General features: G+C 41.0%; 1 protein-coding gene across 9 annotated transcripts in view; it reads right to left on the bottom strand.

Moving 5' to 3' along the window:
- The window catches only part of RUBCN (rubicon autophagy regulator), a 71,693-nt gene that overhangs the window by 46,864 nt on the left and 5,681 nt on the right, over nucleotides 1-19,148 (bottom strand). For 7 of the 9 annotated variants that reach the window (XM_076002480.1, XM_076002492.1, XM_076002487.1 and 4 more), the window contains exon 1: nucleotides 8,171-8,423. The exons of 1 other annotated variant lie outside the window; for it this stretch is intronic. In XM_076002480.1, the coding sequence (XP_075858595.1) occupies nucleotides 8,171-8,235 (65 nt within the window). In that variant the 5' untranslated portion in view covers nucleotides 8,236-8,423. Of the gene's footprint in view, nucleotides 1-8,170; nucleotides 8,424-9,597; nucleotides 9,670-19,148 lie in introns of those variants that run through there. One more of the 9 variants, XM_076002503.1, reaches the window with a different exon arrangement.

Below are 19,148 nucleotides of genomic sequence, written 5' to 3'. Positions count from 1 at the left end.
TGCCTCACCAATCATACTAAATTTTAATGCCATCAAATTTATCAAATTTCAAAAATGAGTAGATTTAACAAAATAATGGAAAGTCTCTTGTCAAAAACCTAGCCGCCAAAAAACTCCTTAGGGCCGGGCGTGGTGGCTCACGCCTGTAATCCTAGCACTTTGGGAGGCCGAGGCGGGCGGATTGCTCAAGGACAGGAGTTCGAAACCAGCCTGAGCAAGAGCGAGACCCCGTCTCTACCAAAAATAGAAATAAATTAATTGACCAACTAAAAATATATATACAAAAAATTAGCCGGGCATGGTGGTGCATGCCTGTAGTCCCAGCTACTCGGGAGGCTGAGGCAGTAGGATCGCTGAGCCCCGGAGATTGAGGTTGCTGTGAGCCAGGCTGATGCCACGGCACTCACTCTAGCCTGGGTAATAAAGTGAGACTCTGTCTCAAAAAAAAAAAAAAAAAACTCCTTAGTATGGAGTTCAAGAATTCTCTATTATGTGGTCCCAATATAAATACCAACTTTGCTACTCAGTACTCTTCAGGTTGAATACAGTTACTCTCTCTACCACACTCTGTTATAAGCATGCCAACCTCACTCCCACTCCCTTGACTTTATTCAAGCAGATCTTTGCACTTGGAATGCCTCTTCTCCTCTCATCCCATTCAAGGATTCAGATTCGACTCTAGTTTAACATCTTCTCAAAATGTTCTAAACAGACCTACAGAGCCAATGCAATCCCTATTAAAATACCATCATCATTTTTCACAGATATAGAAAAAATAGTTTTACGCTTCGTATGGAACCAAAGAAGACCCCGCATATCAAAAGCAATTCTAGGCAATAAAAACAAAATGGCAGGTATTACTATGCCATATATCAAACTATACTACAAAGCTGTAGTAATTAAATCAATCTGGTATTGGCACAAAAATAGGAATATTGACCAGTGGAACAGAACAGAGAACCCAGATATAAAACCATCCTCATATAGCCAACTAATCTTCAACAAAGCAGACAAAAACATACACTGGAGAAAAGAATCCTTATTCAATAAATGGTGCTGGGAAAACTGGATAGCTACATGTAGAAGACTGAAACAGGAGACACACCTTTCACCTCTCACAAAAATCAACTCACGCTGGGTAACAGACTTGAACATGAGGTGTGAAACTATTAGAATTCTAGAGGAAAACATTGGAAATAGTCTTTTACACATTGGCCTAGGCAAAGAATTTATGAATAAGACCCCAAAAGCAATCACAGCAGCAACAAAAATTAAAAAATGGGATATGATCAAATTAAAAAGCTTCTGCACAGCCAAAGAAACTGTCAAGAGAGCAAACAGACAACCCACAGAAGGGGAGAAAATTTTCGCAAGCTACACATCTGATAAAGGGCTGATAACTAGAATCTATTTAGAACTCAAGAAAATCAGCAAGAAAAATCAAACAACCCTATCAAAAAATGGGCAAAGGACATGAACAGAAACTTCTCAAAAGAAGACAGAATAATGGCCAACAAACATGAAAAAATGCTCAACATCTCTAATCATTGGGGAAATGCAAATCAAAAGCACAATGAGATATCACGTAACTCCAGTGAGAATGACCTTTATCAAAAAGTCCCCAAACAATAAATGTGGGCATGGATGTGGAGAGATAGGAATACTCCTACACTGCTGACAGGACTGCAAACTAGTTCAACCTCTGTGGAAAGCAATATGGAGATACCTCAAAGCGATACAAGTAGATCTACCATTTGATCCAGCAATTCTACTATTGGGCATCTACCCGAAAGATCAAAAGTCACTTTATGAAAAAGACACCTGCACTCAAATGTTTATAGCAGCACAATTCACAATTGCAAAGTTGTGGAAGCAACCCAAGTGCCTATCAATTCATGAGTGGATTAATAAAATGTGGTATATGTATACGATGGAGTACCATTCAGCTTTAAGAAAGCCCGTAATCCTAGCTCTCTGGGAGGCCGAGACGGGCGGATTGCTCAAGGTCAGGAGTTCGAAACCACCCTGAGCAAGAGCGAGACCTCGTCTCTACTATAAATAGAAAGAAATTAATTGGCCAACTAATATATATAGAAAAAATTAGCCGGGCATGGTGGCGCATGCCTGTAGTCCCAGCTACTCGGGAGGCTGAGGCAGGAGGATTGCTTGAGCCCAGGAGTTTGAGGTTGCTGTGAGCTAGGCTGACGCCATGGCTTGGTTGACTGAGTGGAAAATGCTATTAACAGAGACAGAAAACAGAGAAGGTTTTGGTCAATGCAATAAGCTTAGTTTGGAGACGCTAAAAAGTATCCTGCTACTTGAATTCTGACTCTATCTGGATCACTGCACCAGGAAAACTGAGCAATGCATGCATCTGAGTTCCAAGCTCAGAAGTAGACTGCAGAGCCAAGGCAGTCTACAATGACTCTAGCCTGGGCAACAAGTGAGACTCTGTCTCAAAAAAAAAAAAAAAAAAAAAAGAAACAATGATGATATAGCACCTGTTGTATTTTCCTGGATAGAGCTGGAACCCATTCTACTAAGTGAAGTATCTCAAGAATGGAAAAATAAACACCACATGTACTCACCAGCAAATTGGTATTAATGGATCAACACCTAAGTGGACATATAGGAAAAACATTTATCGGGTGTCAGGCGGGTGGGAAGGGGGAGGAAGGGATGGGTATATACAAACAGAATGAGTGAGATGTGCAATGTCTGGGGGATGGTTATGCTTGAAGCTCTGACTTGAGGGGGAGGGGGAATATGGGCAATATACGTAACCTTAATATTTGTACCCCCATAATATGCTGAAATAAAAAATAAAATAATCAGCCATAGACAATAGGTACCTGAATGAATTTGACTGTATTCCAAGAAGCCTTGATTTATGGATAATGAAATTTATATTTCATATAAAAAAATGTTCTAAATAATCTCACCCACTAATTCTTTTGTTAGAACTGCCATAGCATATGTTGTCAATATATCAATCCTCCTAATAACACTTAAACTTGTCATTTAATAATTGCTTCCTTAAGAAAAGAGGCCATGTATTTTCCATTTCTTTTGTATTTTTATAAGCAGAGAGAAAATGTCACACAGTGGAAAGAAAATAGACCACAGTCATACTAAACTGTAATTTGAATCTTAGCTCTCCACAAATCAGAAGAGCAAGCCATTTAAACTCTTTAAGCTTCAATTCCCTCATTTTAAAATGGAGATAACAACTGCTTCATATGCTAGAATGTAAGTGACAATCTATAGAAAGGACCATTATAGAGCAGATAATAATATTCCCTTTTCCCCCTTTGAACTTCTATTGTATAAATTAAATGAATCCAAGTAAATCAGGAAGGATACCTAGAATAAAGCCTTCTTACCCAGAATTTTCAGAGAAAATTCTGCCACAAATTTTGAGGGGGTGGGCTCAGTGGCTCACCCCTATAATTGTAGCACTCTGGGAGACCAAGCCAGGAGGATCACCTTGAGCTCAGGAGTTCAAAACCAACCTGAGCAAGAGTGAGACCTCATCTCTACTAAAAACAGAAAAAATTAGCTGGGCATGATGGTGTGCGGCTGTAGTCCCAGCTACTGGGGAAGCTGAGGCAGAAGGATTGCTTAAGCTCAGGAGTTCGGTGAGCTATGACCATGCTACTGCACTCTAGCTGGGGCAACAGAGTGAGACTTTGTCTCAAAAGAAAAGAAAGAAAGAGAGAGAGAGACAGAGACAGACAGACAGTAGCAGTGTGGAGGTTGTCTGGAATTGGGGGACAAATTCAGATCGAAGGTTAGTTAGGAGGTTACTGAGATGATCCCCAGTGAGAGATAACAAAGTAAATATATTGTTTATATCTGCCCAGAATTCATGTCCCTTTATTTTGATAACAGAATTTTGATTTTCCACAGGAGAACCACCCCTCTCTACCATTATTCTGGGCCATGAGGTTCCAAGAAGGTCTCAATCCAGCGTTGGGCATGTAATTTAGACCTGATTGAGCAGCATATTCCATGCCCTGATCACAAGAACAGGAATATAAATCAGTCCAAAAAGAGTCAGCCCCAGAATTTTTGCTTTTCCTGGAATTACTGGGACTGCATCCTTTTCTTGTTGTTGTCAGGATTGCTAAACTGAGAGTTGCTAAGGGTATCCTGTAGAAATGTCTGCCTAAGAGTGAAACCAACACATCAGGAGGCAGAATCCAGAGGCAGGAACAAATTCTTGACTTTAAGTATTCAAATGAGTTTTGGCTGTGTCTGATGCAATAATACACACTGGATTTTTTTTAGTAATATAACCCATTATATTGGAAATGGAGAGAAAAAGAAGGCTTCAAAAGAAAAATTAGGAACAGAATTTTAGAACCTGCTAACTGCTTGGATATGGGAAATAGAGAAGAGGGAAGTATCAAATTTCACTCTGAGGCTCTGGCTTGGTTGACTGAGTGGAAAATGCTATTAACAGAGACAGAAAACAGAGAAGGTTTTGGTCAATGCAATAAGCTTAGTTTGGAGACGCTAAAAAGTATCCTGCTACTTGAATTCTGACTCTATCTGGATCACTGCACCAGGAAAACTGAGCAATGCATGCATCTGAGTTCCAAGCTCAGAAGTAGACTGCAGAGCCAAGGCAGTCTACAATGACAGAGCAATGGTAGAAGGACCATCCCTTTGAATGTTTAGTAGTTTCACCAGATAATCTCCAAACAACTGGCCTTTAGGAAACCCTAGGGAAAGTTAGGTATCATCCCTAAGTACTACAGCATTTTGCTAGAGTGACAGCTACATGGAAGACAATAGGGAAATCTATGACATAACTATATACTAAGGTGAAGTTAAAAGCTAAGTCAACATTCCAGATAGAGAAGCCAACATTCCATCAACTCAGATGGAGAAGCCATGGAAAGAAGAAAAACAAGTTATACCATTGCAAATAGTAACTTGTGGAGCACACACCCACCTTATTTCAAAAAACTGGGACGGGAATGGGAAGTAGACATTTTTTTACACTTCATACATACTAGGCACTAACGAAGGAGCTTTATATGCACATTGTTTGATCGAATCTTCACAGGCAGGAAGGCAATTATTATTCTTCCCACTCAGACAGGTTAAGTAACTTGATCGAGCCAACTTAAGCAGAGGAGCTAGGATTCAAATACAGGTCTATCTGGCTTTAAAGCTTATGCACATTTCACTGTTATCAACTGCTTTCATAAAATATATTAGTGAGGGCCGGGCGAGGTGGCTCACGCCTGTAATCCTAGCACTCTGGGAGGCCGAAGCGGGTGGATTGCTCAAGGTCAGGAGTTCGAAACCACCTTGAGCAAGAGCAAGACCCCGTCTCTACTATAAATAGAAACAAATTAATTGGCCAACTAATATATATAGAAAAAATTAGCCGGGCATGGTAGCGCATGCCTGTAGTCCCAGCTACTCGGGAGGCTGAGGCAGGAGGATCGCTTGAGCCCAGGAGTTTGAGGTTGCTGTGAGCTAGGCTGACGCCATGGCACTCACTCTAGCCTGGGCAACAAAGCGAGACTCTGTCTCAAAAAAAAAAAAAAAAAAAAAAAAATATATATATATATGTATATATATATATTACTGAAAAGTTTTATCCTTCATTTTAAAAATGATGCTATCTCATCATGAAGATTGTTTCTGAATTGGATATTTTATTGGCCATAGAAAGGTTATGCAGTGACCTAGCCACACATCTTAATTAACAGGCCCAAGGCATGTATTTACAAGTTGTCTATCTGGAGCTAAGGAGGCCATCAGTACCACGAAGCTTCATTAAACAACATATTCTGAATTAACCAGCCACCAACAGAGCAGGCCTATAACAATAATCTAAGTGACTTTGTGGAGATGAATCCACTGCTGGAATTAAGTGGGATTTTTGTGGGGTTTTTTTGAGACAGAGTCTCACTTTGTTGCCCAGGCTAGAGTGCCGTGGCATGAACCTAGCTCACAGCAACCTCATACTCCTGGGCTCAAGCAATCTTTCTGCCTTAGCCTCCCAAGTAGCTGGGACTACAGGCATGCACCACCATGCCCGGCTAATTTTTTCTATGTATTTTTAGTTGGCCAATTAATTCCTTTCTATTTTTAGTAGAGACAGGGTCTTACTCTTGCTCAGGCTGGTTTTGATCTCCTGACCTTGAGCCATCGTCCCACCTTGGTCTCCCAAAGTGCTAGGATTACAGGTGTGAGCCACCACGTCCAGCCTGAAATTAAATTTTGATTAAAGTTCTTTGGTTCAGAGGCAAGCATAAAAAGAATAGACAGGCAAAGATACCTGCAAAGAAGCTGTCCTACTACTAGCCTGAGTGACAGGCACAGAATGCTATAAAATTTATTCACTATATTGCACATTTCTTTGTCACTATTAGCATAGTTTTAAAAGTATAGAGTCTGGATGGGCACAGTGGCTCATACCCATAATCCTAGCACCTTGGGAAGCCAAGGCAGGACGATCACTTGAGGCCAGGAGACTAGCCTGGGCAATAGTGAGACCCTGTCTTTACAAATAAAAGTGTAGACTCTGGAGCCAGACTGCCTGGGTTTGAATCCCAGTTCCTCTAGGATTTTGCTATATGACCCTGGCAAGTTACTTATCCTATCCATGTCTTAGTTTCCACATCTGTGAAATGGTGATAATAATAGTACCTATCTCATACAGTAGTTAGGAGGATTAAATAAATTAATACAGTATATCTTAATATCTTAAAACAGTGTTTGACATGTGGTAAATAAGTGTTTGTTAAGTACATTAAATAAATAACTAACCCAATTCCAGCCAGATGGGGAAGAAATTTGAACCTCAATTTCTAATTCAGCCTCCGCCACATGAACTGTAGAGGAAAATAAAAATAACCCTAAAACTTGTGTAGAATTTACATGGGACATTTTACATGAAGCATTTCACAGACATCTGGAAGAAGAATAAATAGCCAAATATACATAAGCAGAAACTGAAACATGGAAAAGGGAAGTAAGATGTTCAGTTTCACTTAGTACACATCATTCATAGATCTCTGGCAGGAACCCCAAAGTCCTGTCAGTCCATGTTTTGTACATCAGGCCACAGGCTACCTGTGTACATAAAAGTAGAGTCACCCTTAAAAATAGCAAGTCTTCACCCAGGCACAACATCTCATTGATTTTCCTGTTGATATTTTCTCAGAGGTAAATCTGCCTCCAGTCTTTGGACCCCAGCTGCTCCTGAGACCATCACTGTATCTGAAACTGTTTCTAAATCTTAAGTGACTCCCTTTAAGCCACATTCCATTCTAGCCTCTTAAGAAGTGAAGCACAGAGTTCCTAATGAAGGAAACCCTAAATATGGGAAGCACCTCTACAGAGTCCAATTCATCCTTCAAAGTAGATTTCAAAATCTTAAATTTCCTAATTTCTAGAAGATACAACTTTCTGACAATCGTTCCATGTAAATAAATGTGAACTTGCTTAGGTTGCACTGTGAGGAATAAGTGAAAGGTTTGAAGATGAAAAGGAAATGACAGAGAGGTCCTGCCACTCTCTGACAAGGACCCTGCATTGACAAAGGGCACACAATTTCTGGTCTCATGAGCAAGCCCCCACCCCCACCCCATTGCCATTATAATCGCTCACTTTCATCCACAGGCCCTCCTTCTAGCCTTCTTCCCCACATTTATCCCTACTTAAGCTTCTTCCTAGGCCACTCACTTAACCTTTGCTCCAAGGAATTCTTACAACAATCACCCTCTTAACACTGTCCCCACTTGCTGTCACCGCAAGTTTCAGTCAGGGCACCAACCCCTGCTCCTACCTATAGACTCTGGCCTATAAAATCTCACTACAGCACTTCAGTTCTTTTCTCCCAGACTCTCAATATCCACCTCCTCTCCAGCAACCTTGGATCTGAACTTCACCCTTTTCTGCTCCCCCTGCCCTCAACAAATCCTACCTACTCTCCCCCACCCTCACTAAGCCCCTTCCCTGGTCCTATCCACGCCCTGCCCGTCCCTCCGCTCCTAAATTTTTCCCAAACAAGTCCGCCGCATTTGTCGCTCTCACATCTGTCCGGCCCAGCACTTCAAGTCTCCGTGCCCTTGAGCCCTCCCAAGGCTCCGGGCGCTTCGGCACATCCAAAAGCCCCTGACTCCCCCGCCAGCTCACAGCCCACCTGCTCTCCTCCGGCAGGCGCTCCTCGCAGCCGCCAAGGTCCATTCCCGCGCCCTCCAGCCGCATCCGGGGCTGCGAGGCCGCCTCCCGCTGAAGAGAGGCGTCTCTGTTGCTTCGCCCCTCAGGGCTCCCGGAGCTCCCCGGGGACAGAGGAGAAACCTTAAGCTAGTGGGCTCGGGGTGATGCGCTACACCCGAGTGGCAGCAGCGTCAGCGTCTGCTGTCTCAGCTGCGGTTTCTATCCCTGCCACCCCCACTTCCGGCTCCAAGAACTACAACTCCCAGCAAACCTTTCAAAGGCCAAACCGCTCCCGGCATGCACCGCCCTATCCAATCCGAGGCCAAGCTCGCGATGGACTCCAAACTCCGGCAACTCGCTGGACAGGCTTTGACCTGGCTGGGAACCGGCATTTCAAGCTCCAGTTAACTATAGTCTCTATACCGCTGCGGACCCTCACTCACCCCTGTCACACTACATCCTGGAACTACTGATTCTTAGTCAAAGCTGGGAAGGAGTAAGGAACAGAATGGTGTAAGCATTCTGGTCAGGGAGACCAGATCATGAAGTGCCATTTTAAGGCGTTTGGATTTTATCCTGAAAGCAATTAGCAAATCAGAAAAAATATAAAGAAAGAAAGAAAAAAAGGCCGGGCGCAGTGGCTCATGCCTGTAATCCTAGCACTCTGGGAGGCCGAGGCGGGTGGATCCTTTGAGCTAAGGAGTTCGATACTAGCTGAGCAACAGCGAGACCCCGTCTCTACTAAAAAATAGAAAGAAATTAATTGGCCAATTAAAAATAGAAAAAAAGAAAGAAAGAATTAGCAAATCAAGGATATGCAAATTAAGTGATTTGATCAAACCTGATGAGAAAGCTAATTTTGACAGTGTGGAAAGGGGGTGACTTGGGTGCTATGTTGGAGGTAAGGGTGGAAGAATAGATACTGGAAACTGGAAATCATTATAGGGGACAAACAAGTAATACCATTGAGTGAAGTGAACCAGTTCAAGGAATGGCAGAAACTCTGAAATGGAAAGCCTTTTCCATAATGGGAAGTCTCACCTTCCTGTAACTGAATGTTGCCAGCTATTATGATTTTTCAAAAAAGCTGGAACCTGTATTTTTAAAAACAATTTTCAAATTTTTAAATGATGGCAACAAATTTTTAAACATTTAAATCTTGCACAAACCAAACAAAGCTTGTAATTAGGCTGAAGGTGGACCCTTGGGTTGCTAGTTTACAAGCCCAGGCCTAAACTAGAACAGTGGTTGTAGAGAACAAGCAAGTTTATATTAGAACAATGTTAAGGCAATAGAATCAGCACTATTCTGTGAAGAAGTGGACATGGCCAATGAGGGATAAGAAAGGATCAAGGGTAACTCCATGAAAAACTAATGACTATCAAAAATTAGGAGGGTACAGTGGCTTACACCTGTAATTCCAGCACTTCTCGAGGCCGAGCCAGGAAGATTGCTTGAAGTCAGAAGATTGACACCCTGTCTCTACAAAAAAAAAAAAAAAAAAAAATTAAAAATTAGCCAGATGCAGTGGCATGGGCCTGTAATCCTAGCTACTCAGGAGGTTAAGGCAGGAGGATTGCTTGAGACCAGGAATTCAAGGCCGCAGTGAGCTATGATTGCACCACTGCACTCCAACCTGGACAATAGAGTGAGACCTTGTTTCAAGAAAAAAAAAAAGATACACATACACACACATCTATATGTATGCTTTTTAGGAATTTTCAAACTGGAGAAAACTTTTTTGTGAATTTAAAGTGAAATGAAAGAGCATTTTAATGTAGTTTATGATTTCATTTATATAAAAAATACTCTGTTTAAACTTATATTCTCCTACTAACAGATCACAATTTTTAAGAAAGGGGCAGTATTAGTAATTGGAACTTCACTAACTTTTGTTTCTATAAATGCATGCACTTCATTTTTTGTCATACAGTATAATCCCAAATTAATGCGACATGATTTTTTTAAAGATTTTTTATTTCAGATTGCCATCTAATTGGCAGGAACTTACAACTCTTTCTTTAGTTTTAGGATCTCTGCCTTCATTTCAGAAAGATGCAGCAGAATTGCATTACTCTAAACTCTGTAATGTGTAATATGTGATTATTCCAGTAACTGTTGCAGGTGGAAAAAAACCACTGTTTTGGTATACTTTAAACCACTGACCTTCAAGCGTTCTCAACACGATATTGGACATGCTCGGAGATCAGCTTAAGTTTCTTTTACAGGATTTGCTCTCCTTTCTACTTTCTTCCCAGTCTCTCTCATGGTGCGAAGTAAAATAACTCCATCGCTCATCCATTTACTTGATTGACTTCTGTCCCTGCCCCCTGCTTTGCTTGACACGCTGGACAAGTCCCCTTGCCTCTGGCACACATTAAAAGGTAGCAACATCAACCACGCACAGTACCCTGGTAGCAGTGAGACTGGCCTACGCTCAGGCAATCCCGGTGTTGAGTGGAGGCATTCATGGAAGGTCCCTTCTGCCCAGGTGTTGACAGCGGCTGCGGAACTCGTCTTGGGGAAAGAACTCATTAGATCTAGGTGCTCTGGCCACCCGGTGGCCTCCTCCGCCCCCTAGCTTCCAGTCTCACACGCCCGCCCCACGACGACCCTCGAGGGCTCAAGGTGTTCACCTGCGGCTTACGCAGCCTTCAACACATTTGCCATCTTGGGGAACGACCCAACCTGCCACCCAATTAACGTGACAGGGTCTTAACATACAGTTACATGAAAGTCAGTCAGCTTTATCAGGAAATCCTAAAACTAAAATTGTAGATAAAAGTTTTTGAAAACAGGATTTTCCTTATGTCCAAATCTGGATGTATATATACTGTATTTCTTTAAAGCAATTAATAAACATCACAATAACCTACACTAGCCATGTGTCCATGCACCCCATCCCATCCCTCTGCTTTCTCTCATCCTAGGTTGCCATAATCCTGAACCCATTCTTTATCATTCCATTGCTTCCCTGGTTATATAGTTTCTTTGTATCTATCTATATTCCTAAAACAGCATCATTTAAAAAATATTTTGTGCTTTAACTTCATAAATAATATGTTAAGCTATATTTATTCTTCAGGGCCTTACCTTTTTGCTTAATATTGTATTGGTTAAGATCCAGCATGTTGGCCAGGAGCGGTGGCTCACGCCTGTAATCATAGCACTCTGGGAGGCCCAGGCGGGCAGATAACTCAAGGTCAGGAGTTTGAAACCAGCCTGAGCAAGAGCAAGACCCTGTCTCTAATAAAAATAGAAAGAAATTAATTGGAAAACTAAAAATATATAGAAAAAATTAGCCTGGCATGGTGCCACATGCCTGTAGTCCCAGCTGCTCGGGAGGCTGAGGCAAAAGGATTGCTTGAGCCCAGGAGCTTGAGGTTGCTGTGAGCTAGGCTGACGCCACGGCACTCTAGCCCGGGCAACAGAGTGAGACTCTGTCTCAAAAAAAAAAAATCCATTATGTTGTATGTCGATATAGGTTTGTTTGGTTTTTTTTTTTTTGGCTATGTTTGTTTATTTATTTATTTCAGCATATTATGGTGGATGCCCCTTTCCCTGTCGCTATAGTTTATTGATTTTGAGTGTGGTGTTTTAGTCTATTATATGAATGCACCACAGTTTATTCATGTTCTTTTCCATTGATAGGCATTTGTTTCTAGGTTTTTGCTATTATAAGTGGTGCTGCTGTGAGCATTCTTGTACATGTCTCCTCTTGTATATAAATAAGTTTCTCTTAAGTACATACCTAGAAGTGGAATCGATAGGTCATAGTTACTGCCTGTTCTAGCTTTTGTTTTGAGTGCTGGGTTTGTAGGTACACAGGTTTTAAAATAACTAATTAGTTATTAAATTATAACTAATTCTAGTAAGTTATTTAAAAATAATTAACTAAATAAATAAAAATGAACCATGCAGGCCAGGCGCAGTGGCTCATGCCTGTAATCCTAGCACTCTGGGAGGCCAAGGGGGGAGGACTGCTCCAGGTCAGGAGTTTGAAACCAGCCTAAGCAAGAGCAAGACCCCATCTCTACTATAAATAGAAAGAAATCAATTGGCCAACTAATATATATAGAAAAAATTAGCCGGGCATGATGGCACATGCCTGTAGTCCCAGCTACTCAGGAGGCTGAGGCAGTAGGATTGCTTGAGCCCAGGAGTTTGAAGTTGCTGTGAGCTAGGCTGATGCCATGGCACTCACTCCAGCCTGGGCAACAAAGCGAGACTCTGTCTCAAAAACAAAAACAAAAAAATGAACCATGCATGGAAAATGATAGTATATCATGAACCAAGGATTATGATTAATCTGATTTTTTTTTTTTTTTGAGACAGAGTCTCACTCTGTTGCCCAGGCTAGAGTGAGTGCCATGGCGTCAGCCTAGCTCACAGCAATCTCAAACTCCTGGGGTCAGGCGATCCTCCTGCCTCAACCTCCCAAGTAGCTGGGACTACAGGCATGTGCCACCATGCCCGGCTAATTTTTTTTTTCTATATATATTAGTTGGCCAATTAATTTATTTCTATTGATAGTAGAGACGGGGTCTTGCCCTTGCTCAGGCTGGTTTCGAACTCCTGACCTCGAGCAATCCGCCTGCCTCGGCCTCCCAGAGTGCTAGGATTACAGGCGTGAGCCACCGCGCCAGGCCCGATTAATCTGATTTTGTGCATATGAGGGCCAAATACAAAAAATTGCCAAATATGCAAAAATATCTAGCATCAGAATTCAATAAATATCACAGAAATGTAATGGTCTTATGTAGCAACTGCTTATTGAATTTATATTTTATTTTATTTTATTTTTTTTTTTTTTTTTTTTTTTTTTTTTTTTTTTTTTTTTTTTTTTTTTTTGAGACAGAGTCTCGCTTTGTTGCCCAGGCTAGAGTGAGTGCCGTGGCGTCAGCCTCGCTCACAGCAACCTCAAACTCCTGGGCTCGAGTGATCCTTCTGCCTCAGCCTCCCGAGTAGCTGGGACTACAGGCATGCGCCACCATGCCCGGCTAATTTTTTTATATATATATCAGTTGGCCAATTAATTTATTTCTATTTTATAGTAGAGACGGGGTCTCGCTCTTGCTCAGGCTGGTTTTGAACTCCTGACCTTGAGCAATCCGCCCGCCTCGGCCTCCCAAGAGCTAGGATTACAGGCGTGAGCCACAGCGCCCGGCCTTTATTTTTTTTTTTTTTGAGACAGAGTCTCGCTTTGTTGCCCAGGCTAGAGTGAGTGCCGTGGCGTCAGCCTAGCTCACAGCAACCTCAAACTCCTGGCTCAAGCAATCCTCCTGCCTCAGCCTCCCAAGTAGCTGGGACTACAGGCATTCGCCACCATGCCCGGCTAATTTTTTGTATATATTAGGTGGCCAATTAATTTCTTTCTATTTATAGTAGAGACGGGGTCTCGCTCTTGCTCAGGCTGGTTTCGAACTCCTGACCTTGAGCAATCCGCCTGCCTCGGCCTCCCAGAGTGCTAGGATTACAGGCGTGAGCCACCGCGCCCGGCCTTGAATTTATATTTTAAAAGTCAAAAAACCTGAAGAAATTTATTTGATCTTGATCTATTTATTTGTTTTCAAGTTTACCAGGATGTATTTCTATACAAATAGCAGAAAGCCAGTTTCCCACTGGTCAAGCCAGAAACAAGTTGAAAATCAAAATGAGCAACTCATAAGGTATATATGTATATATCTACATTATCTTCAAAGGTAAGCACAATCCTTACATTCTTTACCACTTTGCTTGTCAGAGTAGACTTTTTGAACACAAATGAGTCCATGAATTTGTGTGGATAGATAGATATGCAAATAATAAATAGAAAAAGGAAGGAAGAAAGGGGGAGAGGAACCTTGTTTCACAGTTGAACGTCAACTAATGAATGTAGAGGGATGGTAGAGTTAGAAAAATGACTATTTTGCAACCACCATAGTAGTAATTGATTCAGGCAAGAATCATCAATGGATGCTAAAGCCATTAGTGAAATTTGTTCTGAAACAGAATGTTTACACAGTTTCAAAATATCTCCCTACAGATTACTTATTCATTATAAATGGGGAAAAAAGTTACCTTTACAATGGGGAAATCTGGCAGGCATCACCTTAACCAAGTGCTCAAAGTTAAGATCACTAATCATAAGACAAAATGATATCACATGGGCCAGGCCCGGTGGCTCACGCCCGTAATCCTAGCACTCTGGGAGGCCAAGGCGAGCTGATTGCTTGAGGTCAAGAGTTTGAGACCAGTCTGAGCAAGAGCGAGATCCCTTCTGCACTATAAAATAGAAAGAAATTAATTGGCTAACTAATATATATAGAAAAAATTAGCCGGGCATAGTGGCACATGCCTGTAGTCTCAGGTACTCGGGAGGCTGAGGCAATAGGATTGCTTGAGCCCAGGAGTTTGAGGTTACCATGAGCTAGGCTGATGCCACGGCACTCACTCTAGCCTGGGCAACAAAGTGGGACTGTGTCTCAAAAAAAAAAAAAAAAAAAAAAAGACATTACATGCCTTTTAATGTTAGGTACTAAAAAGGACAAAACATTACCTAGGTAGCATTCCTGACAAAAACGAATAACCTGAATCTAATCACTGGGTAACAATAAGACAAAACCAAATTGAAGGGCACGCTATGCAACAACCTCCTTTAAGCTTCAAAAATGTAAATATCATAAAAGAATAAGAAAAGTTGATGACCTTTTTCTTTTTTTTTTTTTTTTTTTTTGAGACAGAGTCTCACTTTGTTGTCCAGGCTAGAGTGAGTGCCGTGGCGTCAGCCTAGCTCACAGCAACCTCAAACTCCTGGGCTCGAGTGATCCTTCTGCCTAAGCCTCCCGAGTAGCTGGGACTACAGGCATGCGCCACCATGCCCGGCTAATTTTTTTTATATATATATCAGTTGGCCAATTAATTTCTTTCTGTTTATAGTAGAGACGGGGTCTCGCTCTTGCTCAGGCTGGTTTTGAACTCCTGACCTTGAGCAATCCGCCCGCCTCGGCCTCCCAGAGCTAGGATTACAGGCGTGAGCCACAGCGCCCGGCCTTGACCTTTTTCTGATGAGAGAAGACAAGAGGCAGGACAAAGAAATGCAACATGTGAACCTGGACTGTATCCTAGATTGGGGAAAAAATTGCTATAAAGAACTTTTTTAGTATAACTGGCAAAATTTGAACAGGGACTATACATCAGATAATAATATTGCATCAGTATTAAATTTCCTAAACTTGATAATTTTGGTATGGTATGTTAAAGAATTTTCTTAGAGATATATTTTAAAAAGTCATGATTTCTGCAACTTCCTCCCAAATTGTCCAATAAGAATAACAAATAATATCTATCTACATATACAGAGAAAAAGCAAATATGGCAAAACTTTAATAATTGGTAACTCTAGGTAAGGGGTGTATGGGTATTCATTGTACTAGTTTTGCAAATTTTCTCAAGATTTGAATGCTTAAAAAATAGTCAAGGATATAAGTATGATTTTGTTTTCTTATGACTCTATCCTGTTAAATATAACCAAAATTTTAGTGTTTCACATGGAAATTTCTTGGTTTACAATGACTAATTTTGAAGATATTTTAAAATTAATTTCTATTTTCCCCACAGTTTAGCATTTTTAGAAGTCTTGTTAGCCAATTTTGCCAAATGATGAATTCACTGACTTTACCAAGTTTACTGATTTACCCAAATCCTTTTTCTTTTAGCCATATATAAAGCTTATAGCAGTTCACTGATGAGATTATTTTAAAATATTTTTTATTGCAATGTCAAATGGCAAGGAAAAAAGAAATTGAATAATTTTTCCAAGTTTTAATTACCTGATTTTACTTCCACCCCCTCTGAGCATTTAGTATTGTTGCATTTATTTAATTATATAGGAAAGCTTCTTGCTAGCTATGAACACTGTGTACAGATTTGGAATTTCTAATATAAAAATGAAAATAAAGAAAATCTTATTTCTGGACTGGGCAAGTCCTTAACACATTTGAAGAACTTTCAATTTGTTCCTGTCCCAACTCCCTGAAACTCTAGCTGGATAAAGGTAGGCCAAGAGAAGGGACCCTCTGCTGAATGAAAGATAAAGAAAAGGGTTAGTCCACAGGCTTGCTTGAGCTTCTCATCCCAGAGCAGGGAATCTGAAGGGCAAAGAGGGAAGAAGCCTGAAGAGAAGGAATAACACCTAAAGATCCCAGAATCCCAGCTTCCCAAGCCTTCTAGGACTATAAATCTATCCAATATAAATTGAGAATATCTTTTTAAAAGAAACAAGTTTTATGTAAATAGGTAGGAATTGTGTGCTTTATGTAAATTTCTTTAGTTTTGGATAATTCCACAATTGATCATTCAGTGAATCAACCTAGAAGAACCCTTGGTGGTCAAGACTCCTACCCTGCACAGGGAAGGCAACACCTATTAAAGAGTGAGCTAATAGGTCCAATCTTTGAGTCCAGGAAGAATTCCCTTTCAAGTTCCCTGTCCACCCAAAGCAGATTCTCTAGTCAAAGGAAACTGATAGTCAGGGACTTAGAGACCAGTAATGGTCCTTTAAACTGGCTGGCTGAAGTGGACAGGCTCCTCTGTAGCTCTTGAGTTCCCTAAATGCAGCAGCTATGCCTGCAAGCCTGTCTCATGTTCTCTGCAGTATTCACAGCATCTAGTACAGTGTCTTGTACCTAGTAGGAACTCAAACTGTTGAATGAATTAACAAATGAATGAACAAATTCTGAGATTAAAAGACAGAAGACTAGAACAGCAAAAGTTTAGAACAAGGAAAAGAGAAACAGAGAAGAGGCACAGAAAGCTATAGCAAGGTGCCAAACAAAAAGCTACTATAGCAGAAAGCAGTGGCAAAGGAAGTAGAATGGAAAACTGAGCAGAAAAAGGGAAATACTGTACTATGTATATAAGTAGTTTAAGGGAACTACTAAATAGTTATTAATAACTAATGATTATTAATTAGTTGCCGGGAGTTTGCCACTCTCCCAACAAATCGGGTCCCAGGCAGGAACGTCCCAAGAGATTGGAAATAAAGGAGACAGAGTCAAAGTATAGATTAAAGTGATGGGGAAATCAGCATTCCCGTGAGCCGGGAGGCCACAAGTGGAATACCGCACCAATTTTTATTCTTTCAGCAAACAATTACCATCAGTCACCAATTTATATGTACATATCATGAGCTTAAGTTTTGAGGTCTCCCAAAGTAACAATTATCTAGCTAAGTATACACAAATTAAAGCTAAAACTGTGAGTCAACAGTAAAGCAGATAATCTGAAAAGAGCAGGTACTTCTTTCTACTTTATCTAGTTTCTCATTTACTGAGACATGAAGTCAGGAGAGACACAGGAACATTACCTCAGGCTTAGAATAGCAAAGTGCTATTATCTGCTGTAATGACATCCTTTGATCATTTTCTCTGACCTCAGGCTTTAAGGCGGTGGGTTTGCAGGCATCCCTGATCAGTGGAATGTCACCCTCAAGGTAGAGCAGCTTTTGTTCAGTGAACTGACATGTCCAAAAGTTGCTCTTTGGCAAAGTCCTGTCCCACTCCTGGAGTTCTCTCAACCCTAACCCTCAACAACCTAACCCTCTCTCAACCCTAACCCTCAACAAATAGTTCTATCTAATACATATTATCCCTCTATATAATATAAATTATACCTTACTCCCTTATTATACAGGCAAAATACACACTACATCAACATATGAATTCTAGAAATACTCTTCTGAAAAGCAAAAAGGTTGACATAAAAATCAAAGACACTACAAGAGGAAATTACATAACAATATAACTCATGAAAAGACAAAATTCTTTGCAAAATATTAGCAAACCAATCCAACAATATATAACAAAAAATACACTATGACCAAGTAGGTTTATCTGAGCAATGCAACTTTTTAAAATCAACATTCAAAAAAGAAATCAGGCTTGGCGCGGTGGCTCACACCTGTAATCCTAGCACTCTGGGAGGCTGAGGCGGGTGGATCATTTGAGCTCAGGAGTTCAAGACCAGCCTGAGCAAGAGCGAGACCCCGTCTCTACTAAAAAAATAGAAAGAAATTAGCTGGACAGCTAAAAATTAGCTGAGCGTGGTGGCGCATGCCTGTAGTCCCAGCTATTTGGGAGGCTGAAGCAGTAGGATTGCTTGAGCCCAAGAGTTGGAGGTTGCTGGGAGCTAGGCTGATGCCATAGCACTCTAGCCAGGGTAAGAGAGTGAGACTCTGTCTCAAAAAAAAAAAAGAAAAAGAAATCAACATTCAACATTTGAAAATCTGTCAGTGTTATTTACCATATTAATAAATTTAAAAAGAAAAACCATTTGATAATAGATGCAGAAAAGTGTTAGAGAAAATTCAACATTCATTCATGATTAAAACTCTCAGCAAATCAGGAGTAAAAGAGAATTTCCTCCACCTAATAAATGGCATCTTAAAAAAACTAACATCGGGCCGGGCGCGGTGGCTCACGCCTGTAATCCTAGCTCTCTGGGAGGCCGAGGCGGGCGGATTGCTTGAGGTCAGGAGTTCAAAACCAGCCTGAGCAAGAGCAAGACCCCGTCTCTACTATAAATAGAAAGAAATTAATTGGCCAACTGATATATATATGTAAAAAATTAGCCGGGCATGGTGGCACATGCCTGTAGTCCCAGCTACTCAGGAGGCTGAGGCAGTAGGATCTCTTGAGCCCAGGAGTTTGAGGTTGCTGTGAGCTAGGCTGACGCCACGGCACTCACTCTAGCCTGGACAGCAAAGTGAGACTCTGTCTCAAAAAAAAAAAAAAAAAAAAAAAACAAAACTAACATCATACTTAATAGTGAAAGATTGAATGCTTTCCCTCTGGGGTTGGGAACAAGGTAAAGATGTTTACTTTTACACTCTGATTAAACATGGTACTAGAGTCCCCAGTCAGTGCAATAAGGCAAGAAAAAGAAAAGGCATACAGATTGGAAACAATTATGCTAAGTAAAAT

Source organism: Microcebus murinus, chromosome 1, assembly GCF_040939455.1.
Source record: "Microcebus murinus isolate Inina chromosome 1, M.murinus_Inina_mat1.0, whole genome shotgun sequence".
NCBI lineage: Eukaryota > Metazoa > Chordata > Mammalia > Primates > Cheirogaleidae > Microcebus > Microcebus murinus.
This window is presented reverse-complemented; position numbering and strand designations above follow the sequence as displayed.